The 26500-nt window shown below is 44.4% G+C and overlaps 1 protein-coding gene across 8 annotated transcripts in view; it reads right to left on the bottom strand.

Annotated features, from left to right (window-relative positions):
* The window catches only part of mctp1a (multiple C2 domains, transmembrane 1a), a 241744-nt gene that overhangs the window by 24731 nt on the left and 190513 nt on the right, over positions 1-26500 (bottom strand). For 7 of the 8 annotated variants that reach the window (XM_041904545.1, XM_041904546.1, XM_041904548.1 and 4 more), the window contains exons 16-17: positions 20824-20940; positions 3406-3462 (exon numbers count right to left, since the gene is read on the bottom strand). In XM_041904545.1, the coding sequence (XP_041760479.1) occupies positions 3406-3462; positions 20824-20940 (174 nt within the window). Of the gene's footprint in view, positions 1-3405; positions 3463-19294; positions 20215-20823; positions 20941-26500 lie in introns of those variants that run through there. The other variant, XM_041904553.1, reaches the window with a different exon arrangement.

Below are 26500 nucleotides of genomic sequence, written 5' to 3'. Positions count from 1 at the left end.
TGTGGTGGTAGCACCATCGCCCCCTGGATCCCCTGTAGTGAGGGCCTGTCTGGAAGGTGACAGACAGGCAACAGGCAGGAGCCCAGAGAGACATGGAGGTAGGGAGGGAGGGAGGGAAGGAGAGAGAGACGTGAAGGGAGGGAGGGAGGGAGGGAGGGAGGGAGGGAGGGAGGGAGGGAGGGAGGGAGGGAGGGAGGGGTAGAGGGGTGAGCACCAGTGTCAGTCAAGGCAATGACACCCTCATTAGAATATGGTTATTTTGGTAGTGTGTGTTTAGCTCTTCAACTGTAGAGCAGGTGTTGTCATTGATGACATTGAGACCTTGGTATATCTGGTGTGTGTGTGTGTGTGTGTGTGTGTGTGTGTGTGTGTGTGCACGCGCACGTGTGTGTGTCTAGTCATTGCCATGAATTCACTGGCTGTGGAAGGGTTTGCAGGAAACACATCCTGACATCATTAAGTCCTGCCATTCGCACACACACACACACTGCCATTCACCTGGACTATCTCAACAGCTACTATACCGCTCTATGAAACTGTCTTCTGCATTGATACTCATGTTCTCATCCCACATGGACAGTTCACACAAACACACACAGCGCACTCATACACACACACACACACACACACACACACACACACACACACACACACACACACACACACACACACACACACACACACACACACACACACACACACACACACACACACACACACACACACACACACTCACACACACACACACACACACTAACACACCACCATCACCAGAGGGAGAAGAGGAGGAGGAGGAGGAAGAGGAGGGAGGAGGAGGAACACAGAGTTAAGCTCCATTCTTCTTTTCCCCTTTAGGTGCCCGCTTTGGTTTAACAACTGAGCCGTCTCCATCAATTAGCCTGGACTTTGGACTTTCATTGAGAGTAAGTGACTAATATCAGCGTTGGCTAAGAAGAAAGACACTTTTCACGATTGCCCAACAATCTGTTAAGTGAATACACATGTGGCGGCCTCAGCAAAGCCTGCAAGGGGTCCTCTCCCCAATGAAAAACAGGTGCTCCACTTTTTTGCCATGTAATACCCCATTTAGCCCCCGGAGCAAAGGTTATCCAGCTAATAGCTGCCTTGTGGTGCACAGGGAAGAGCAGCACACACGGCCAGCACTCAACATCTGGAACGGATTGCACATACTTGCAACATATGCTTCAGGTTCAATTAAAATGAGGCCTTGGCACATTTATTAATCTTTTTTCTACCTTCGTGCCGTGAAAAAGGCCTCCTCTGACCTGACCTTAATATTATACAATTTGAGCAAAGAGGAGAAGTAATGAGAGCGTCAGGTCACTTCAATACCTGAGAGTGAGAATGGAAATGACAAATTTGTTCAGCCTCAAAACTCCATTTGTTGTGCACTTAACCAGGGATGAAGGGGAAAAAGATGGTGTAAGAATGAAAGAGAAGGGAGGGGGGGGCAGGAATGGAGGGAGGGAAGGAGGGAGGGAGGGAGGGATAGGGCTAGGGTGGTATTGAGAGATATTGGTGAAATAAAGAAGAAAAATACCCCCTTTCAACTTCCCTACAGCTCAAATGGAATGCTAACAGTTGAGGGGAGTGATAGATCAAAATGTATGAAGCCAGAGTTGGTAAATTGTAGCCTTTGTGGTCGCCTTGCTATCCGGCGCCCCAGCCCTGTGTGCAGAAAGAGCAGGGCCCTCTTATGTGGAATAATCAGCTCAGGACTCAATCTGACAGACGCCGCAAGCTGCAGCTCCCTCATTTCAATATGAAAGTTGAAATGTATTTCTTTCTATAATCTGCATCTTTTCAAACGGCTGTTTTTTTCTGAGGGAAGAAAAAGATGCAGAAAAAGAAAAGTAGAGAGATAGAGAGGGGAAAAAAGGTTCAAGGTTGCTTAATGCATATCTTCAATCGCCACCCTGTACATCGTAGCCTTGGTACCTTGCAGCCATGGAACTTTTCCCTCAGAGCCACTGGAGGAGGGGGGAATGAAAATGCAGAGACGCATGTGGACCGACTACACATAATATCTGTTTTTTTAACCCTGTGATCTCACACTGGCACTTTGGATATTTCAAAGCACAGGAAAGAGGTCAGCCTAAAATAACTCCACTCAAAATTAAGAGAGTCTTCAGGCTATTTAATTTCAGATAACAAATTGCTTAGTCAAAGGCCCATACATTTTCAATAAAAAGGACAGACTGAAGAGATTTTGTCAAAAGTAGTGCCCAGAGATGCTAAAACAAATTAGATGAAATTCTAATTGGTCTTGGTGTTGGGAAAATATCACTAGTGAAAAAAACTAACAATAACCACGAAACACCATCAATCCCAAGTGTGCAGACAAACCACACCATGTCACGTAGTGCCATTTACATCATAGGAAGAACCAGGAAAATCTGTATAGCACACTTTACAAATCTCCACCTGAAACAAAACAGAAACTGGGGAACGATTGCTTCAGATTTGGTTTAGGACTATTCAATAGGATTCTGCTCTGTTGTCTTTTGTTTTTCCAATCGATTAATTGTGGTGCCATGAAAACCCTGCGGTCGGCTGCTAGTATCAAATGTCAGGTTCTGTAATGTTGAAGCCTAACACTGCCTCTCTCCCTGACTAGGACTAGAAGGGATCAGGAAGCTACAGGCTAGTATGGCTACAAGCTGCCACTGTGTAAGCGAGCGAGCTAACCCACTAAAGCAGCCACCTGTTGTTACCTGATAGCTGCTACAAGCACATATGCTGTTTTATTACTAAGTCAATGAGAAGATAACGCTCCTAAATAGTTCCTAAAGCTCCTTAAGTCAGTGCTTTATGGGTGATCACATCTCGGAAGCTCAACGGGCAACACTGCACATTAACATTCCAAATACAGTAGATAGCTATATAAAGAAGAGAAGAGACGTTTTAAAAGAGCGAAGCAGAGCAAATCACTAATACTGACAACCATGATACTATGCATGAAGAGGTTACAACAGGCAGAGAATGTGTCTGGACCCATTTCAGGAAGACAATGTTCAAAGTTTGTGTGTGTGTGTGCGTCCGTGCGTGTGTGTGAGAGAGTGTGTGTGTGCATGTGTGTATGTGTGTATGTGCGTACGTACGTGCATGTGTGCACATTTGAACGTGTACATCTAAAATTTGGAGTGTACTGAAATGGAGTGTATACATTGCATCAATGTGTTTATATTTCCTGTGTGTGGAACGCTGGCACCCCAGAGACCTCCTGTCCCTTGACAGCAGACAGAGAGAGAGAGAGAGAGAGAGCGAGAGAGAGAGAGAGAGAGAGAGAGAGAGAGAGAGAGAGAGAGAGAGAGAGAGAGAGAGAGAGAGAGAGAGAGAGAGAGAGAGAGAGAGAGAGAGAGAGAGAGAGAGAGAGATAATTACCTTGTCATCTTTGTCATAGTCCTCATCCTCGTCCTCCAGCAAGTCCTCCATCGCTTGCTGCGTGGCGGTTGCCACAGGAACAAGAGAAGAAGAGAGAGATTAAAAATACATAAGTGGGGCAGACAGGTATTCTCATTCATTCTCATTACCACATATTGCACTATGTACAGTCTACTGTACACATGGCTGATGTCAACACAAGGCAATACAGGGCTGATTGTAGTCTTTTAGTCTTGTAGTCTTCCAGCCCAACTCTGACCCCTACCCATTCCCCTACCTCTCCCATCACTACAGGAGGCAGAAAGGAGGAGAGTAGAGGATGGCCTCCAGCAGAGGAAGCCCAGTGACAGAGAAGTATAACTATCTGCTTCACTGGTCCAAAACCGATGGAACAACAGCCATTTCAGCAGGATCCTCCCACTAACCCCCATACACACACACACATACATAAACACACACCCACACACACACACACCCACACACACACGAGGGAGAACAGATAAAGAAAGAGAGAGAGAGACTGGCAGAGAGAGAGAGTGAGTAAAAGTAATAATGAAAATATAAATATATGTGGGGATGCTGAAGAAAATAGGTTTTCATGGGAACACTTGCACTTGCCTTCCTGTCTGACAATAGTGAGAGGTTAAGGAGTTGTGGAAAAGTTGTTGTGTTGACCTTTCTGATAAAAGGCATAAAGACCACAATTATTAACCATACATACATTCTGTGCCTCCTTCAACCACTCAAATGGCCTTTTAAATCACCTAGGAGGCCTAAAAAAACTCTAGACCACCTTTACTCCACACACAGAGACACGTACAAAGCTCTCCCTCACCCTCCATTTGACAAATCTGACCATAATTCTATCCTCTTGATTCCTGCTTATAAGCAAAAACTAAAGCAGGAAGCACAAGTGACTTGGTCAATAAAAAAGTAGTCAGATGAAGCAGATGCTAAGCTACAGGACTGTTTTGCTATCACAGACTGGAATATGTTAAGGGATTCTTCTGATGGCATTGAGGAGTACACCACATCAGTCACTGGCTTCATCAATAAGTGCATCAATGACGTCCCCACCACAGTGACTGTACGTACATACCCCAACCAGAAGCCATGGATTATAGGCAACATCCGCACTGAGCTAAAGGGTAGGGACTCTAACACGGAAGCTTATAAGAAATCCTGCAATGCCCTCTGACGAATCATCAAACAGGCAAAACGTCAATACAGGACTAAGATCGAATCGTACTACACCTGCTCCGACGATCGTCGGATGTGGCAGGGCTTGCAAACTATCACAGACTACAAAGGGAAGCACAGCCGCGATCTGCCCAGTGACACGAGACTACCAGACGAGCTAAATTACTCCTATGCTCGGTTCGAGGCAAGTAACACTGAAACATGCATGAGAGCATCAGCTGTTCCGGACGACTGTGTAATCATGCTCTCCGTAGCCGATGTGAGTAAGACCTTTAAACAGGTCAGCATTCACAAGGCCGCAGGGCCAGACGGATTACCAGGACGTGTACTCCAAGCATCGGCTGACCAACTGGAAAGTGTCTTCAATGACATTTTCAACCTCTCCCTGTCTGAGTCTGTAATACCAACATGTTTCAAGCAGACCACCATAGTCGCTGTGCCCAAGAACACTAAGGTAACCTGCTCCAATTTGCATACCACCCCAACAGATCCACAGATGATGCAATCTCTATTGCGCTCCACACTGCCATTTCACACCTGGACAAAAGGAACACCTATGTGACATGCTATTCATTGACTACAGCTCAGCGTTCAAAACCATAGCACCCTCAAAGCTCATCACTAAGCTAAGGACACTGGGACTAAACACCTCCCTCTGCAACTGGATCCTGGACTGGCCGCCCCCAGGTGGTAAGGGTAGGTAACAACACATCCACCACGCTGAACCTCAACACGGGGGCCCCTCAGGTGTGCATGCTCAGTCCCCTCCTGTACTCCCTGTTCACTCATGACTGCATGGCCTGGCACGACTCCAACACCATCATTAAGTTTGCAGACGACACAACAGTGGTAGGCCTGATCACTAACAACAACGAGACAGCCTATAGGGAGGAAGTCAGAGACCTGACCATGTGGTGCCAGGACAACAACCTCTCCCTCAACATGATCAAGACAAAAGAGATGATTGTGGACTACAGGAAAAAGAAGAGGACCGAGCACGCCCCCATTCTCATCTACGGGGCTGCAGTGGATCAGGTTGAGAGCTTCAAGTTCCTTGGTGTCCACATCACCAACAAACTAATGTGGTCCAAGCACACCAAGACAGTCGTGAAGAGGGCACGACAAAACCTATTCTCCCTAAGGAGACTGATAAGATTTGGCATGGGTCCTCAGTTCCTAAAAAGGTTATACAGCTGCACCATCGAGAGCATCCTGACTGGTTGCATCACTGCCTGGTATGGCAACTGCTCGGCCTCCGACCGCAAGTCACTACAGAGGGTAGTGTGTACGGCCCAGTACATCACTGGGGCCAAGCTTCCTGCCATCCAGGACCTCTATACCAGGCGGTGTCAGAGGAAGGCCCTAAAAATGGTCAAAGACTCCAGCCACCCTAGTCATAGACTGTTCTCTCTGTAACCGCACGGCAAGCGGTACCGGAGCGCCAAGTCTAGGTCCAAGAGGCTTCTAAACAGCTTCTACCCCCAAGCCATAAGACTCCTGAACATCTAATCAAATGGCTACCTAGACTATTTGCATTGCCCCCCCCCCCAAAAAAAAACCAGGCGCTCAATGTTGTAATACACAACAATGAACTATGGAGCAGTCAACAGAAAGCATGTTGACTCAGATAAGTAATTGACCTTAGTAGCCCCTGGGAAAGAGGAGATGGGGTCTGTAGCTAGACAGACAGAAAGACAGACGGACAAACAGATGGATGGACGGACGGATGGCGAGACAGACAGAGTCACATGTGTATTTTTGCTGCCTACCTGCCTGAGGAGCAGTGGTAGGACAGCACAGATCGTTATTCATCCTCTCGTCCCCCCCTCAACCCCCCACTGTCAATCACACATCAAAGCTACAAGGTCAGATTCAGCGGCAATACCATAAACAAAGAGGCGCGTCATAAATCCGTAAGCTGCCAAGGGCTGCATTTATCTCCTCCCATTATCCCATACCCCATACCCTACCACCGCCCGCCTCGCCTGCACCCGCAAACAAGTTGGAGAAATCCAAAAATCATTACTTCACAGAACAATAGCTTTTGTCCCTTTGTTTTATTGGAATAATAAAAAGTGCGGCTGACATAAGCTTCTTATGTAAATACAGCTTCCCGCAGAATCAAAGAGAGGTTCAGCCCAGTTGTGTTGAGTGTGGAGAGAGTAAATAGAAGTCATGATGTTGTGTGTGTACGTCTCTATCTACAGCTTAGTATGGTTGTCTAACTTGTTCTACTCCTGCCTATTCACTGGAAATCCATCGGTGACCACAACAATCAACTGTTACCGAGCTAATGAGCAAGTGTCATACATCTAAAACTCTGTGTACAATAAAGACCTGGGCACCTATGTTAGAATCAACAACCACAAAGGAAGCGCTCAAAATGGATCATGGGTTTCTCCAAACACAGCCTTTACTACAGTATTCAGCACAGTAACATACTGTAGGCCCCATGTTATCTAAAACGGAGAGAATATCAGCTAAAGATAGGCATAGCCTACAGAGACAGAGACAATGATATAGTCATCCCCCCTATGTTCTCTGCTCCCCTCTTGCCTGGGGTAAAGAGAACAGCCTTGTTCACCGCTACGAGAGTGTGTGTAGTAAAATAAATAAATAAAACGAAAGACGTCATCTCATCTGCCCTGAAGATTGCCACAACTAAACGCTGCGTCTCCGGAAGACATCAATTACCAGCGCGGTGCTGATGAATTCAACAATTCCCCCTGTTCTGTTATGATGACTGTTTGGGTATATTGTACCATTCAGCTGTTTATCCCCTTATCGCACCGTCTGAATTACTATCATTACAAACTGATGCTTCAAAGACTCACTGTCGACAGGATCGTGTAACGCTCACACAGCATGTGACGCGCTTAAATCCAACACTTTACCAGAGGGGAGATTAACATATTCAAAGCATTCAAATCTTCTGAACGGTACAGGTTATAATCACAGATTACCGAGGGTACATGAATATATACAAAGATCCTGCACATGTGAAATGTGTAAAATACATAGCTAGGTGAAAAACTGTGGAGGCTTCTCAGAGGAGGAAGGGGAGGACCATCCTCCTCAATGAATTTCATAAAAATAAAAATAGTCAAACATTTAAAAAGTTATCCTTTTTAGATAAAACTATAAAAAATATATTCACGTCACTAAATACTTGATTAAAACAAACTGTTTTGCAATGAAGGTCTACAGTAGCCTCAACAGCACTCTGTAAGGTAGCACCATGGTGTAGCCGGAGGACAGCTAGCTTCTGTCCTCCTCTGGGTACATTGACTTCAATACAAAATCTGTACAAAAAATACAAAAATCTGTCGATGTGCCCTTAAGCAAGGCACTTAACTCTAATTGCTCCTGTAAGTCACTCTGGATAAGAGCATCTGCTAAATTACAAAAAAAAAAATATACAAAAATTGAAAAAATATATAAAAAAAATAAAAATAAAATTAACATAGTTCACACCCCATTCCATAGACTTACACAGCACTTATGACAACTTCCGGAGGACATCCTCCAACCTATCATAGCTCTTGCAGCATGAACTGACATGTTGTCCACCCAATCAAAGGATCAGAGAATGAATCTAGTACTGAAAGCATAAGCTACAGCTAGCTAGCACTGCAGTTCACAAAATGTGGTGAGTAGTAGACTCATAGAGAGAGAAAGACAATAGTTGAACAGTTTTGAAAAAATTATTTTCTTCACAAATGAAGGAGGAGCAAGACAGAGCGAGAGCTAGCTATATTTCGTTCTTTTTTTTCACTTACTTAGCTAGCAAATTCAGCTAGCTAGTTTAGCCTACTCAAACACCCGGCTCAAACAGAGGGATGCTATGTTAGCTAGCTGGCTATGACTATCCAACCCTGGAACTCTTCCAAGTAAAGGTAAGCTTTTGTTTTTGCTAATTTATTGCCACCGGGGCCAACTGGTAAACTGCTTTCTGACTGTACACTCTACTGCATGATAGTAGCGGGTTTACATTTACATTTTAAATTTTAGTCATTTAGCAGACACTCTTATCCAGAGCGACTTACAGGAGCAATTAGGGTTAAGTGCCTTTCTCAAGGGCACATCGACAGATTTTTCACCTAGTCGGCTTGGGGATTAGAACCAGCGACCTTACGGTTACTGGCACAACGCTCTTAACCACTAAGCTACCTGCCGCCCCAGGTGTTAGTTATATTAGCTATGTTGACTATGACGTTACTTTAGCCAATATGGTGACAACGATATAGGTTGTGTGTAGCGGTTATGATATGAAGGTTTAGCTTGGAAAGTGTTTTTCACCAGGTCCCAGACAACTGTGTTGTGCATTGAAGTCCACAAGTGAAGGGAAAAGGTGAGAGGAGGACAGCGCGTAGATGCGAGAAGTCTATGAAAGTAAACTGTTTGATGTGATCAGGGGTGTATTCATTCCGCCGATTCTGTTGAAAAACATTTCTTAAACAAAAGCAAATGGAAAGAAACGGGGATAAACATACCTGAATTTGTCCAATAGAAACTCTTGTTTGCAAGTGTTGAACTAATGATTACATCCTAGTTCAGCTAGATGCAGGCAAGAGTGTGCAAGATGGTATTGAATGTGGCACTGTCTGTCCATGTGTCACTGTCTGTCACTTTAAATCAAACACCTTTATCACAGAAACCCTAGACCCACTCCAATTTGCATACCGCCCCAACAGATCCACAGATGATGCAATCTCTATTGAACTCCACACTGCCCTTTCCCACCTGGACAAACGGAACACCTACGTGAGAATACTATTCATTGACTACAGCTCAGCGTTCAACACCATAGTGCCCTCAAGGCCCATCACTAAGCTAAGGACCCTGGGACTAAACACCTCCCTCTGCAACTGGATCCTGGACTTCCTGACGGGCTGCCCACATCTGCCATGCTGATCCTCAACATGGGGGCCCCTCAAGGGTACGTGCTTAGTCCCCTCCTGTACGCCCTGTTCACCTATGACTGCATGGCCAAGCACGACTACAACACCATCATTACGTTTGCTGACGACACAACAGTGGTAGGCCTGATCACCGACAATGATGAGACAGCCTATAGGGAGGAGGTCAGAGACCTGGTCCTGTGGTGCCAGGATAACAACCTCTCCCTCAACGTGATCAAGATAAAGGAGATGATTGTGGACTACAGGAAAAGGAGGACCGAGCACGCCTCCATTCTCATCGACGGGCTGTAGTGGATCAGGTTGAGAGCTTCAAGTTCCTTGGTGTCCACATCACCAACAAACTGTCTTGGTCCAAACACACCAAGACAGTCGTGAAGAGGGCATGACAAAGCATATTCCCCCTCAGGAGACTGAAAAGATTTGGCATGGGTCCTCAGATCCTCAAAAAGTTCAACAGCTGCACCATCGAGAGCATCCTGACTGGTTGCATCGCTGCCTGGTATGGCAACTGCTCGGCCTCTGACCGCAAGGCACTATAGAGGGTAGTGCGTACGGCCCAGTACATCACTGGGGCCAATCTTCCTGCCAACCAGGACCTCTATACCAGGCGGTGTCAGAGGAAGGCCCTAAAAATTGTCAAAGACTCCAGCCACACTAGTCATAGACCGTTCTCTCTGCTACCGCATGGCAAGTGGTACCGGAGCGCCAAGTCTAGGTCCAAAAGGCTTCTTAACAGCTTCTCCCCCCAAGCCATAAGACTCAGGAACAGCTAATCAAATGGCTACCCGGACTATTTGCATTGTCCCCCCCCCCACCCACCCACCCCTTCTCTTACGCTGCTGCTACTCTCTGTTTATTATCTATGCATAGTCACTTTAACTCTATCTACATGTACATATTACCTCAATTTCCTCGACTAATCTGTGCCCCCGCTCATTGACTCTGTACCGGTACCCCCTGTATATAGCCTCGCTATTGTTATTTTTACTGCTGCTCTTTAACTATTTGTTAATTATTTTTATATATATTCTATTATTATGTATTTTTTTACTTATCTATTTTTTACTTAACACTTATTAAACCAACTGCATTGTTGGTTTTGGTTTGTAAGTAAGCATTTCACTGTAAGGTCTACACCTGTTGTATTTGGCACATGTGACGAATACAATTTGATTGGATTTCATTGGATTTCTCTCGACCTGTGTTGCAAACTTTCATTTATAGGCTAGGTTGTAGCAACCTCATGATGGGGATAGGGAAAATGTGTGTATCATGTAGTAGTAGGGGTGTAACGATTCGTTTTAACAACGATTCAATTTGTATCACGATTCGTGGTTGTCGATACGATTCAAGGACGATATTGGTTCATTTAGAACGATACGATCCGAAACGATTCAGTGACTTGAAATCGATTCAGTAACCTTTTAGACAAAAATTCAACCAGTGTGACTGAAATAAATACCTGGATACTGGCCAGTGCAGGTGAAGTTTCCTAGATTCCTGTTTCTTGTAAGGACCGCAATGGTGGCTTGATAATTTCTCGCTCGTCGGCTTCTCCTCTGTCGTCCGCCATGCTATGTTTTGTTGTCTTTGCGCCTTTGCGCTGCTGTTGGCGCGATGACGTCACGGATAGGCAGACTGAATCGAGTAATGTTTAAAGCCTTTATCATTAAAAGTGCTAAGAAAAAACATCCATATAAAGTCTGACGTGCTTAAATCCAATGGGTTATTTCCTAGTATCGATACAATCGATTTATTACATTTTAAAACGATGTTAGATCGATATATGTTGTCCAAAAGGCCAACTCGCCGAGCACAGATCGATGTAGTTGGATCATAGGAATATAAATCGATACATCGATGTAGTAGATGGATCGTTACACCCCTATGTAGTAGCCTAAACCTATCGATGTTACATTGAGCTGGGTGAACTGAATATGAATGAGAGTCATCCAATATGCTGTAATAGAAATAAGACCATGCTCATTTAAAAAAAATATATAATAAACGGCACCGACCGCCACTGGTGAAACGTATAAATAAAGCATAGACCATTTAGTGTGGAGCAGTGCTCGTGAACACATGTCCTGGAGGGCAAGTGTCCTGCAGTGTTTATGTGAGTCTGGCTTGTTTAAAACCAGCCTATAGGGTCAGGGCCATGGCAAGCCATTTCCTCTGTTTGGTCATTAAGCCCCAGTAGGCCGGAGATCCTGACACCTGTGTGCCCTAAAGGAGCAGGGAGCAGGGAGCAGACAGAGATATTGATGTACAGTAGGCAAGTATAGGAGACTTGAACTAGGCCTGCCAGCTGTGGGAGGAGAGAGAATAGGAAAACTACAGTGGATGTGTGAAAACTGGAATACCGCTCAGGATTTGGATGGGTTGATGAACCTAAACACACACACACACAAGCACACACACGTGCACGCACGCACACACACACATGCACACATCAGACAAGATAGACATCACCATTCGACCCCCTGAGCTACCGCTGGCATCCTCTTCACCCCAGCTCGGTGACGTCCGCCCTGCCAAGCAAACGCCGTCCCCCGACCCCCACCACCACCATCTCCCTCTCACCACCACTATCTCTGCTGTCTTCCTCCTAACCTTCCGAATGACAGCCGCTAGGGGAATTGACGCCAAGGCAGACATCCCGCCGAACATGAAGATATACTCTCCTTTTTTTCTCTCTCTTCTCTTCCCCCTCTCCTTCTCCTCCTCATCTTCCTCTTTGATACGTGAGAGGTTTTAACCTCTCCAGCTGCCGGGGCCAGCTCCGGTCCCCTCCAGGCCCTGCTTGGTATGCTGTCTCTGTGTGTGTGTGATTGTGTGTATGTGTGTGTGTGTGTGTGTGTGTGTGTGTGTGTGTGTGTGTGTGTGTGTGTGTGTATATATGTGTATGTGTCGGCTTTGGCTCTGGAGGAGATGGGCGAGGAGAGGGGAGGGCTGGAAGGCTGATAAGGACTGTGGGCAGGCAGAGCCTGTCTGACCCATACGGGCCCTTCACAAGCTGTCAGAGCCCTGGCCCTCACAGGGGGGGCCTTCCGTCTGCGCTGACCCAGCCCTGGCTCACCCAGCAGGGGGCAGAGAGGGGTGAGGCTGGCTGGGGCGCTCTGGGACTGAGGGTGGCGGGGCCTGCCTGTTTTCATGATCACACAGACCAGTCAAAGTGCCAATCATAATCATCACTATATTCAAGAGAGATACACATAGTATTCTCTTATTGATGCACACATTTGACACATGTCAGCATTGAGTCAGTCGGACCAATGCACAGAAAACCAACCTCTGAGTTTTGTTCAAACAGAACCAAACTGGGATAGACCTTGTTTGTATCAGAAACAGGGCTGGTGTATGTGTGGTAGAGAGAGGCAGGTGCCTGGCTGGGGAAAGTCGGAGTCACAGGGTAGAGGAAGCTCTGGGCTAGTGTCTGAACACCCACACACTGTCGAGACACACAAAACACACACACACACACACACCAGAACAGTCAGAGAGAGCAGCAACAGAACAACAACAAGGACTGCGGCAGAACACGGAGAGCTGACATTGTTAGCAGCGACGGGTACAGAGGTTCACAGGGATAAAGAGGGGGAGGCTGGGAGACTGGCGCGGCGTTCTCGCCCCACTCCCAACCCCGTCTGCCTGCCTGCCAGCGAAGAGGAGCCGGGGCGGCACGGGGGAAATCAGCGGGGCACAAACGCTTCCAGTTAAAAGTGACATGACCTTTTGATTTTGTCACCTGTCACCGACTGCCATGTCTACCGCTGCACTGAGGAGCGCCTGCCAGGCACCGCAGCCTCCCTCTCTCTCTCCTTTTGTCTATCTCTCTGTTTTTGGGGCAGGGCCACTGCGGAGGTGTTTCTTTGGTTTGAGTGAAGGCACACTGGGCCAGGCTCCCTCTCCTCCTCCTCCTCCTCCTCCTCCTCCTCCTCCCCCTGCTCCTCCTCCTCCTTTTCAGAATATAGTTAATTCTCCTCTCTGTCAACTCAGGTCCTTATGGGGACACATGACATCCCATTGACTTCTTCCAAGGCTTGTTGCTCATTTAAATTGATTATATCCAAACATATCCTTTCATGGTACAAGCTAACAGAAATGGACTGCTGTCTACATCTAACTAACAAGACACTGATGGTCAGTGTCGCTATCGACTTAAAGTGAGAAGAAAGACAACAATTAGTCAATTCAAATAGAAGGGGCATAGAGAGAGAGAGAGAGAGAGAGAGAGAGAGAGAGAGAGAGAGAGAGAGAGAGAGAGAGAGAGAGAGAGAGAGAGAGAGAGAGAGAGAGAGAGAGAGAGAGAGAGAGAGAGAGAGAGAGAGAGAGAGAGAGAGAGAGAGAGAGAGAGAGAGAGAAAGTGAGAGAGAGAGAGAGCGAGTGTCAGAGAGAGAGAGAGAGAGAGCGAGAGAGAGAGAGAGAGAGAGAGAGAGAGAGAGAGAGAGAGAGAGAGAGAGAGAGAGAGAGAGAGAAATTAACCCAACCAAATTACGAGAAAACAAAAATATAACTATTTGACACAGACCTAAACAGAGAATATACAGTAGCAGAATACCTGATCACTGTGATAGACCCAAAATTAACTATATACACTCATAAAAAAATTGGCTCAGAAAATAATTGGCTATCTAGAACCTAAAAGGTTCTTCGGCTCTCCCAATAGGAGAACCCTTTGAAGAACCCTTTTTGGTTCCAGGTAAAACCCTTTTGAGTTCCCATGTAGAATCCTTTCCACAGGCAGGTACCAGTTCCTTACACTTCTCCCTATTGCCAATGATTTTCCAGAACTCAAATATTATTTTCAGATCATCAGGATTTCCCAAAACGTGGATGAAAAGCTTGGTGAGGAGAAGCTTTCTGTAAAAAAAACATCCAGCCGGCTCACACCCATCGACTGCCTGCAAAATGAGGTGGAAACTGAACTTTCTTACATCCGGCCAAAGATATAACCATATGATAGACACATATTTCCCACAGATCACACAGACCAACAAATCAAACATTGATAAACTCCCATATCTGTTAGCCGAAATACCGCAATGTGGAATCACAGCAGCAAGATTTGTGACCCGTTGCCATTAATACAGGGCAACCAGTGGAGCACAAACAATATTGTAAATACAACCAATATTTATCTGTTTACTTATCTTCCTCTGCTATTTGTACTACCTATTTGCACATTGCTAAAAACACTGTACATAGCTGATAATATTCGTTTGAAACTTTATCCTTTTGAAACCTTTATGAGTGCAATGTTTGCTGTAAATATTTTTTCATGTTTTTGTTGTTGATGTTTTTAGTTTCTTCTCACTTTTTGTTTATTGTTTATTTCACTTGCTTTGGCAATGTAAACATTTGTTTCCCATGCCAATAAAGCCCAATTCAATTGAATTCAGAGAGAGAGAGAGAGAGAGAGAGAGAGAGAGAGAGAGAGAGAGAGAGAGAGAGAGAGAGAGAGAGAGAGAGAGAGAGAGAGAGAGGGAGAAAAGACACCTTCAATCTTTGCTGCCAAGATATCAGAGACTATGTAGGTATTGTGATTTGTAGGTGGTAGAAACTGAGATGCACTTCCTGTGTTCCTGCCCAAAATATGACAACATAAGGGAAACATACTAGCCAGATTTTTTAAATAACTTTAGACAGATCCCTGATGTACATAAACTCCCCATCCTGCTTGGAGAGGAGGAGCTGTCAGCTAAATTTGTCACGCTGAGCCACAACCAGAGAGAGATGGGTTAGACTTTGCGGTTGTTAGTGTTTTTGCTTTGTTTCGTAGTGTTTTGTTCTCTTTTTGTTTTGTTTTCTTATAGATTTTTTAAATTCATTTCTGTACGTGCTCACCTCATGTACGCACTCTAAATACACATTCAATAATACATAAAATACTGTAACGTTATACACTCATACACTTATCCACGCACTCCCATATGCAAACACACCCATACAAAACCAGTGTGTGTGTGTGTGTGTGCTTGCGTATGTGTGCACACACACGCGCATGCACACACACACACACACACACTACCGACACCTGCATGCATGCCCACCTACATTCCATAGACGTTCCCATTGTATCTCATTGTACCTATTCAATGTTGTTACACGTATACACTGCATGATCTCATTGTACTGATATATATATATATATTTTTTTTGTTTGTTTGTTTGTTTACTTATCAAAGCAAAATTATTTTTAGATTATCACATTATTATTACAATTTTTTTTTTTTTATATATATGAATTGTAAAACATCTCTTGTAATATTTATGTGTATATATATACATATATATATATATTTTTATCTCTAATCACCTTTTCTATTATAAATATTTTACTCTTATTGTTGATTTCATTATGTCACTTCGCTTCATGCTAATAAAGCTTATCTGAATCTGAAATCTGAGAGGAGAGAAAGAGAGAAGGACAGCGAGAGAGAGAGAGAGAGAGAGAGAGAGAGAGAGAGAGAGAGAGATAGAGAGAGAGAGAGAGCGAGCGAGAGAGAGAGAGAGAGAACGAGCGAGAGAGAGATAGAGAGAGATAGAGAGAGAGAGAGAGAGAGAGAGAGAGCGAGCGAGAGAGAGAGAGTGAGCGAGAGAGAGATAGAGAGAGATAGAGAGAGAGAGAGAGAGAGAGAGAGAGTGAGAGAACGAGCGAGAGAGAGAGAGACAGTGAGAGAGAGAGAGAGAGAGAGAGAGAGAGAGAGAGAGAGAGAGAGAGAGAGAGAGAGAGAGAGAGAGAGAGAGAGAGCGAGCGAGAGATAGAGAGAGATAGAGAGAGATAGAGATAGAGAGAGAGAGAGAGAAAGCGCGAGAGAGAGAGAGAGAGCGAGAGAGGGAGGGAAAGAGCGAGAGAGAGAGCGAGAGAGAGAGAGAGAGAGAGAGAGAGAGAGAGAGAGAGAGAGAGAGAGAGAGAGAGAGAGAGAGGGAGAGAGCGAGAGAGAGAGAGAGAGAGAGAGACGGAGAGAGTGAGAGAGAGAGCGAGAGAGAGAGAGAGCGAGAGAGAGACATCACTGGCGTATTTCTGCACCATGACAGCAAGTGCTATAATTAACACCTCCACAACATCTGGTAAAGAGTTTTCCGGGCCAGTGGCTCGGCAGTGCCGATCGGTCTTCCAGGGAAGGCCCTCCAGGCCTCCAGCTTTTCCATTCCAGCTGAGCTGTACCCCGCTTGACTGAGCCCAGCCACCCGGCTACCCAACCCGGCAAACCAACCTGGCAACTACCCAGAGACAGAACCTACCAAACGGTTCTAGGTTTCAAAACAAACAGGGTGGAGGTGGAAAATGGGTGACTAGGAGAGGTGATAGGTGCTGATGGAGGTGGTGGTATTGTAGGTGCTGTCATCCTATCTTTGTCTCCAGACACGTCTACCTGAAGGGTGCAGTACCACCTCCAAACAGTAGGGGTCTCTACTAAAACGCAGAGGGCCAGTATGTAAGATGAACAGCTCTTTCAAAATGACTACGAGTTATATTATTTTCCAACTGCAATGAGAATATCATACAAAGATGCTGTGGCATTGGTCAGACTGTCTGCACCTGTAATGATGTCTTAACACTGTTAAGAAAAACACCCTGTCCCCACCACTCTGACCAGTGGCAGCACCATATTCTCCCACTCTCCCTGTGTCCTATCATGGCTCACATAGCCCAGCAGTGTCTGGCATGTTAATCACAGCTTTTATCCATAACAAGCCACATACCGCCTTAGAGAGGGTGACACACGGGTCATCTAATGGTGCCACAGCTGACAGACGACATAACAGGATTAGAGGTCAGAGGTCAGAAAATGGCAAGTTAAGAGCTGAGGTCAGTCATACTGCTGCTACACCAGGTCTTTAATAGCTGGTCTAAGGTCAGCTTTTCTGTTCAGCACGTCTACTGGTCAAGGTTAAGGCCTGCATGGGGAGAACTGATCTGAGATATGTTGTATAGGAAGAGAGTAACCAGAGCGCCAATGACCCTGAGATGAAAATTACAGCGTGTAGAAATACAGTGTGTTTGTTTACCCATTATGGACAGGGCTGTGGTTTTGGTATACAATACGAGAGGGATACTCACATTGAACTCATCACATGGAGCTCCTTTTATTTGTAATCAACAGAGTTTTTTCCCCTCTCTCTTTCTAGTCAAAGTGAGTTGAGTTCAAGAGAGATTCCTCCAGATTTACCCTCATCCCAGGCTTTTGGAAAACCACAGCCTTCCGGATGCTGACCCTTGGTGAAGCACAATGGTTTCATTTTACATCTTCTTTAAAGCAATTAGCGGCTGGGTTGCTATTTTCTTTTCCAGGCGAGTGAACGAGGAGGCCACGACTCTCTTTCTCTCTCCAAACCACTTCCCCCCTGACACCAGTGACAGAATGGGAAACACTGCCTTAAAACAAACAGGGACAGGCCTCTGGGGATACATCAGTTGGTGTGTGTGTTTGCGTGTGTGTGCATGTGTGCGCACGTGAAAGAGAGAGAGCTTGGCGCATGTGTGTGTGTGTGTGTGTTTGATATAGTAGGTAACATGGGGGACAATCATTTTCATATCATATGCATTCACATCCCTTAAATGTTTTTTTTTTTTCCCACTGTCCTCCTCTCTGTCTCTCTGTCTTTCTCCTAGTGCTATAGTGCTGTCTGGATGGTTATGACTGCTGTGTGTGTGACTCTGCAGAGGGCTCATATTACTGCAAGGTGAAAGTACTGCCTGCCTGTCTGTCTGTGTGTCTGTCTGCCAGTGTGAAGATGGCAGCCGAGCCCAGGTGGGAGAAGCAGGATGTTACACTCCTAGAGAATGGCCCTTATAACATGTCACAGCTCCTCAACCATCCTGCACAGCAGTGCTCAGACACTGACAAAGAGAGGAAAGGAGAGATGGAGGCATACAAGGAGGGGGGCTGCCTCATCACAATCAGTTTCACCTATCCTCAGGCACTGATATCACACGCCAAGAGAGTGGTGATTTTCTACAGAGGACATCTTTTGTGCCAGCTATACTGCATGTTCCCTCAGTGCAATGATCTCAGATGTAAGTGAAAGGCGCTAATCTAAAACAATGAATCCCAGTTTCCTGTCCATGCATTTCCCATATAGAATGCACACGCACACAGTGAGAGAGAGAGAGATTCCATCCCCGGAGTTAATAATAAACTCACTTCCCATGTTTTAGGGACTGTGTGAGTGGAGTGGAGTGCTGTGGCTCATCATGGGGATGGGGCTCAATCAGCGGCTTGGGTTAATGGGAAGCAGGCCCGTGTGTTTGTTTACTGTGGCGGGGAGCAGAACCCCCCCATCACCTCATCTGTTGTGGTTACGATCGTCAAACTGTAGAACAATGGAGGCAGAGAAAAGAGTAGGGGGGAGTAATAGCATAATGACAGCTCTGTCTGAACTCTCCTCTCTCATGGGAAGCACAGGTCACTGATAGTGAACCACACCAACCAGGTTCTGCAGGCACGCAAGCACACATGCACAGACAGACAGACAGACAGACAGACAGACCCAGCTGACCTGGTTTGGCCAAGGCTCAGATCTCACAGTTGTCATAGGGCTGGGAGATTTTCCTTAACATGTGATCTGACCAGGGAAAACTCTGGGCCCAGGGTCGTTCCTGGTCAGGTCACTTAGTCAGTTACAACTCCTGGCCGTGTACTCATCGACCACAATACTGTTCAGAATGAGAGAAGTGTTCAGTGACGTTGATGTGTGATGAATAATATACTATGTTCACAAGAAGAGAGACATTTTTTCTATCAAATAAATACCACTCATTACAGTGTTAACTGGTTTTAATGTAGAAGCCAATTCTGGTAGTACTCGAGACAGTAGAGTAAGGGGGGGTGCCTCTTCTGCATAGAGGGGTATTTGTATGTGAAGTATGTCACTTGTTACATGAATAGATATGCAATCTTTATTACTTTAATTCAATTAAAATGCATGGGAAAATAACATCATTATTCATAGATAAATATGGAGGTAAATAAATAATGAACTCCTTTTTTTGTGTCTAGAGATTTTTGTCAAGCAATGTCGCCATCTACAGGGAAATACTGTATATACAGAGCATTGAAACAGGAGTGAAGCTCTGAGGTACAATAGCGACCAAGCTGCTATGTGTGTACGTGGGTTTTACATTCAGTTTAACCTCCATTGTAAAATAAATGTATTTGCTAATATTAATTGTGACCCAGCTACAATAATGTCTGCACTGGCAAAACACATCTATGCCTGAAGCCTGCTCATCCCTGTCAACCTGCCATGAGTGTTGGTGTGAAAAACATCAAATAACGTCCAAGTAATTCCTAACATTCAGGTAATACTAAAACTAGTACATTCACAGCTACATTCATCACATCGTGTTTTAAAAGGATAATTAGTTATGCCATAGCCATGAGACATTTGTTTTACTTATTGTTTTCATTGGTTTTACAGCTATCTGTTCCATGTCCTGAACAATCTTCTGAACTGCATACTCATGAAAAATTAAGTCATATATATTAAGAGTGGACAAAATGTGGTCTCTTTATTGTGCATTCTGGAAGGTAGTCTGGAAATGCACTTATTAAAATTAATCACTTCATTGTTCACGCTCCCACCACAATTCCGGTCCAGTTTCTGCTTCACACGACTCTCCAACTACACCTCGGCAATGATTAAAACATGTCCACTTCTCTGTGACATTGCTTTGACACTGTTTAATTGGAATAGGAAATAAAAAATAAAAAAAATAATTAAATACATATAATACCAGGTAAGTGGCATAGCGTTGCTCAAGGTGACAAGCTTTTATTTCCTCCTATGCAAAGGAAGAATTTGAGAGCGATTCTTGAAAGTTCAAGGCAATTGGTATTTCTCATTTAGAAGCGTAATGGAAATAACTTTCCCTCAGTGTCTGTTTCTTGGTTGCATTAACTTTGGGATAATTTTCATTCTTATTTCTACTTTGCCATATCTAGAGAGAAGGTGCCAATAGAATGTGTCCACTCCCTAGTCCACCTCTGCTACCTTTATGTTTACTGTAAAAAAACTTGTAAAGTTGTATTTAATTTAATTGTTTTACAAATATATATTTACAATAATGGTGTCTTAGAATCATTATATATTTTTTCACTGCATACATTTTTTGTATGTATTTTCTATAGTAAATGTGACAGTATATTTAGGATCAAATCCATATTGAAATTAGATAAAAGAGATGATTGACAGAAATGTATGTAAGATGTAAGCGTTTGCCGTATGACCTAGAATGAGACAATTAAAGGGGCAGAACGGCGTAGGGATACATGACAGGGACACTCACCACGTCTTGCCTAGTGTCCTTCCCCGAAGCGACTAGTATATAGTTCCAGGCCAGCGGCAGCAGCAGAGCCAGAGGAATCATGTAGAGTTCAAAGTTCCACACCACGAGAACAAAGAGCTGCAGAGAGAGAAAGAGAGAGAGAGAGAGAGAGAGAGAGAGAGAGAGAGAGAGAGAGAGAGAGAGAGTGAGAGAGAGAGAGAGTGAGAGTGAGAGAGAGAGAGAGTGAGAGTGAGCAAGAGAGAGAGAGAGAGAGAGAGAGAGAGAGAGAGAAAGAGAGAGAGAGAGAGAGAGAGAGATAAATAGAGAAACACTTAGGACTTTATCTAGCAGAGACCTGCATTGACCTCAAACTGCAAACACACATTCGCATATCGCACATACGCATAAACAGAACCAACATAACACACAGACCAATACATTTGTATTTGATAATATGATATGTATGATAATCAAATAGAAGAAAGCCTTAAATGTACGGCTGTTGTGACAAAACAGGACCCCTGAACCCAGGGCTGGGACATGGCCTACGAGGCCGACAGGGCCACCCTCCACCTTCATCTGACGATGAGGAGGATAAGTATTGGCCGTCACAACGCTCCCTCTCCACGGCAATCATCCGTCATCCACAGGCCTGAGGTCACTCTCTGTTTCAAGCACAACTCGTCAACATGACCTTAACCCTCCGACCCTCAACCCAGCACCTGACCTGCCACACCATGAGCCCCTAACCCTGTCACCCCAACCCCACCCCACCCCGAGATGCCCCTAACCCTGTCACCCCATCTCCAAATACCCCTATTCCACCTCCATAGTTATCTGTCCTGTCGCTACCCTCTCTACCCCCATCTCTCATCCGAACAAAAAAAAGCATAATTCCAGAACTGAGCGCCACAAAACCTGTATTCTGTTTAGCACAATCTTTTGTAACTCGAACATAAATTATCATGATCCTATGAAAATTAAATGCTTGAGGAGACATAATTCACAAACACAAAAATTCTTCATGTCAAATAGTTTGAGCGTGTTGATTGATATCAATAAATAAAAAAAAATGGGGGGATTGTAGAGGGGATGGTCATTTTTTGTGAAAGAATAGATTAAAACTGTTACGTATTTCTCTATTTTTCATAATTTCACAAAATGTTAAAAACACCCTCCGACATATCTATTTTTGTTGGAAATGATCAATGTGGAAAATGCATAATAGAAATGTAAAAAAAAAAATGCAATCCAAGTGAAAATATTTTATACATATTAATATATTTTCTGACAATGCATATTAATCAAACTAAAGGGCGCAAATGTTCATTCATTATTTCAAGTCTATAGAAAAAGTCTTGAAATGTGATATGTGATGGGAGTACTGTGTTTTGCAAATGCATTCACAATAGATTGTTACAGCCTTAACGGTAAACTTTCACTGACAATGAGAATTAGGTTTGAAACACTAAACAGCTGATACATCGGGCTGTCTCACCTTGTACAGTCAATTATGATATACACATGACAAAGCTATACGTTCGGCTGAATAAAATACATTTTAATCAATGTATATCTCATAATCAGCAGGAAAGTGCTGGAGTTTACTAATATTAATTCACTCCCCTACAGCCTCTCATGGAGCAGCTGATGTGTAGGTGGGATACGTGGCGTATGTGTGAGGCCTCACCTTCTCTCTCCACCGTATTTACAGGGTATAGGACTTAAGGAATACAAGCAACATCAACATCTTCCCTCCTACTGACCTACAAGGCCACTGCACCTCTGTGTCCTCCCCCGGCCTCCCTCTACAAACCCCTGCCCTAACACATTTCTAGTACGGGGTCAGGTGTGTTGTACTGTGCTGGACTCCCTTTCCCTCTCCCTCTCCGCGGATCATTAGCCTATCCCTTACAGCCTCGGAACCCAATGCACACATGCGCGCAGACACACACACACACACACACACACACACACACACACACACACACACACACACATCTAAATTCCTGTGTAATTTACCACCACTAAGCTATAACAAAATTACAAACGCCATATAAAACTTCTCCCAATCTCTTAAACAACTAAAAAGTTGACAAGACCCCACCTCCCCCCCCCCACACACAACCACAAACCATGCACTCATACAAATTTCACCAGTTTAGATATTTGTGTACATAAACAAAACAAAGACATAAATAAAACATTACAAATGAATTGGCCAGGACATTAGCATATTGCTCAGAGCCAAATATCTCCTTCTTAAGGTCCACAGTGCAGTCCTACCATGGTGGCCAGCCTGTTTCTATCTCTTTCTTTAATAAAGGTCTGTGTAGGGAATTGGAGGAATACTCTTCAATAATTCAGGAGTGCTTAGCAACCTCCAGTAACTGTCTTCCTATTTCAATATCCTTCCACGAGCTGCCACAATACTGGCTGGGTGTGGACTCAGCATTCACTAGTGTTCTTTCTCTAGCACTCCCACTCCAGACATTACAGTCTAATTACAGAACACAAACGGAACCGCTCTCGCTAATCTACTGTACTGTACAGTTCCACCACAGTGACAACGCAGAAGAAATAACGATTCACAGGGTCTTTTTACACTGAAGCAGCAAAACCATACCATACTGAACACTGTGTATCTGAGCAAAATGGGAAAAAGCTATTTCTCCAAACAAATGCAATTCAGTTATCTTATGCCTACTCATGTTCTATACCTAAATATAACTTCACATATACTGTACAGTATATAAATACATCTAAACCAACCTAGTTGCTGCCTGTTTATTATACATTAGCGTTCTTATACGAAGGCATGATATATTGAAGTGTTTATGAGAGGACTGCAGCTCCCTCCTCTGTAGTGTTTGGCTGGTGTGTGGTGTGTCTGTCCGTCTCGTTTCCCTGTGCCTGGGGTTATTTAACCTGTCGCCCACCTCATCCCTCCCCATTTGGTTATTCTAGCTCTGGGCTAGGCTGTGACTGACAGCTGGAGGAACCCGACACCCCGGCCCATCAGAGGCCAAGCCTGCCCTGTCTCATAGCCCCTCGGCTGGGGAGAGGAGCCCGCAGCGCCGGGACCTTTCCCTAGGACCAGGAGACCACATCCCCCACATTGCTACCCCACTGAGAGGCTCTCTGCCTGGGGAGGAGGGAGAGGGAGTCAGCCGTGGAGGTCTGTGACTGGAGGAAAAAATATTGAGATAAAAAGGTAGAGAGGGGGAGGGAAAAAGCTGAAACTGAATCTTGGGACATGTGGCTATATACAGTATGTGCATTGCTTTTTGTGTGTGTGTGAGTGTGCATCCAGGAATTTTCAGAGTTACCCACACACAGCTCACAGGCCGGTGTTTTAGAGTGGCAGTGCTTGCTTCATCTCTGCATCAACTTCTGTTTTGTTATGCTCCTGATTCTGAGAACTAATCGAAACTCTCATGGTGCGAGACTGTATGTGTATGTGTGTGTGTGTATGTATATGTTTGTGTGTGTGTGTGCGCGTGCATGCACATGCATGTTTGCATTACACAAACTCCCTCTAATTTAGTCCTGGGAGTATTAGATAGAAGGAGAATACAATGAAAATGATTGTCTCCTATTTGTCGCACACTGGAATGAGCGATTCACTGTTTTCTTCTTCTAGCAAAATCAGCCTCAACACGGCATGAGTGTAAAATGTTATTAACTAATTTTGCTTTATGCTAACAGAGGATGTTTTGTGGATTTAAAAAAAAAAACATATTTTCTTATGTCAAAGAATGTCAAAATGGAAACAGAATAAGAAGCATTAAACGTGAATATAGATTTTTAGCTGTATTAGATTTAATATAAACTCAGAGCATCATATAAAACTGTGCCGAGCTTAGGCCACCTAATAGATGTGCGGTTTGTTTCCAAATGAAAGCAAACCAGCCAGTAAAAACTTTACTAAATACAAAATACAGAAAGAAAAATCTACTTTAGTGAAATAATTAGAAAAATACTTCTAGGTACCTCCATTTCATTATTTAATACGAGAATATAGATATTTTAATGATCTAAAATGGAAAATAGTACATGTGCATTTATAACAGGCAAACGTTTTATGGCATATCATGTGACATGAAAACAAAAAAAGATTTGGTTATTTCTACAAACTAATAGACAGCTAAAACAACAGATAATCATGTTAAACTCTAAATGATTATTTGATCATTTAATTTTCAATAGAATGAATAATATCCCAAACTTTATAAAGCATTCTCTTATCAAAAGCACACATGGCACAGACTTAGGAACACAATCCGATCTGCAACAGATGAGTGTTTCATGCATCTACTAAACTTTGATGAAGGTAGAGGATTTGGGCTTTATAGTTTTGGCATTATGTGTTTTACAAAGCAATACTATGGTGCTCGGCTTTATGGCTTGGATATGAAGTGCTTTGGCGTACATTGAACATGTACTAGTCTAACTCCCCTCTCCAGAAGTCAACTGGAGTTTGAATTTCAGAGTTAAGTTCGCTTTATCTTTATTACATGGACATCCATCCAGATACTAACCGGCCGCTGCCAGACAGCAATAAGAACAAGTCATGTTCTGACTGGAAGCCTGTCTTATTTTGCTGGACAGGACAGTCCCATTCTGTGGTGCTAGATTGCCCCCTGCTGGTGAGACAAATAACTAGAGCTGTTTTGTGTTTGGTACGGAGCAGTTGGACCTCACATCCAAAACATTGAACCAGATATGACCAGTACTACATGCAATCTGTAAAAGAAAATTAACCAAAGACACCTTAACCAAAGACAACCACAAATGATGTGGAGCTTCCTCTGGCTCAACCTGCCATTGTATTTCACTTTCCCTAATTTTTCCAATCAGAAAGGTAGTAAAAATGTTATAGGTTATCTATTCCAAGCTGTCCATTGCTCTGTGGCAAGAACTAACTCCTTCAGTTAAAAGTTAGCAAACTTTCTCAAGTGGAGTCAAAGGAGCTGGAGAGGTGTGTGTTTGTGTGTGTCTTTGTGTGTGTTGTGTGTGTGTGCGTGCCTCTCTCTGTGTGTGTGTGTGTGTGCCTCTCTCTGTGTGTGTGTGTGTGTGTGTGTGTGTGTGCGTGCCTCTCTCTCTCTCTGTGTGTGTGTGTGTGTGTGTGTGTGTGTGTGTGTGTGTGTGTGCGTTCCAGTGCCATAGTTTTTTTTTTTTTTTTTTTTCAGGGTGAATTTTTATCTAAATGCAAAGCAGGTGATAGGTGCTCCAGTTTCCTGCAGAAGTAACTTCCTTGTCTGGGCTCTCCCACAGATAAGAGTCCTATTTTGCCCCAAATAAAAGGCCCTGGTATCATTTCTCCTGTCTTCCAAACAACCCCTGTCTCCTGCCCTTCTCACCCTTCCTGGGCCTCACAAAGCCTGCTCTATTTGCTCCCAATTCAAGGCTCAATTGCAGATAAAGTTACGGCAAATTTGTTTGGAGGAAGAGTTGCTGAAGCCTGTGGTCCCTGGAGCAATAACAGCCTTGTCTTTCAGGGGCCGCGGGGAGAGTTGGCATGACTCACCAAACAGAACCCAATACCACCGAGCCTCACAATGGCCCCAGCTCACATGGAGGGAGGGAAGGAAGGGGGGATGAGAGTGGTGGAGAGAGGAAGAAAGAGGGAGGGGATGGGGGGGGGGCTCAGCTTGCAGGTGTTCAGGTAGAGAGGAAGCAGACGCTTAACCCCCCT

This window comes from Coregonus clupeaformis, chromosome 18, assembly GCF_020615455.1.
Source record: "Coregonus clupeaformis isolate EN_2021a chromosome 18, ASM2061545v1, whole genome shotgun sequence".
Lineage (NCBI taxonomy): Eukaryota > Metazoa > Chordata > Actinopteri > Salmoniformes > Salmonidae > Coregonus > Coregonus clupeaformis.
The sequence above is the reverse complement of the archived record's forward strand: the minus strand, read 5'-3'. Positions and strand labels throughout refer to the sequence as shown.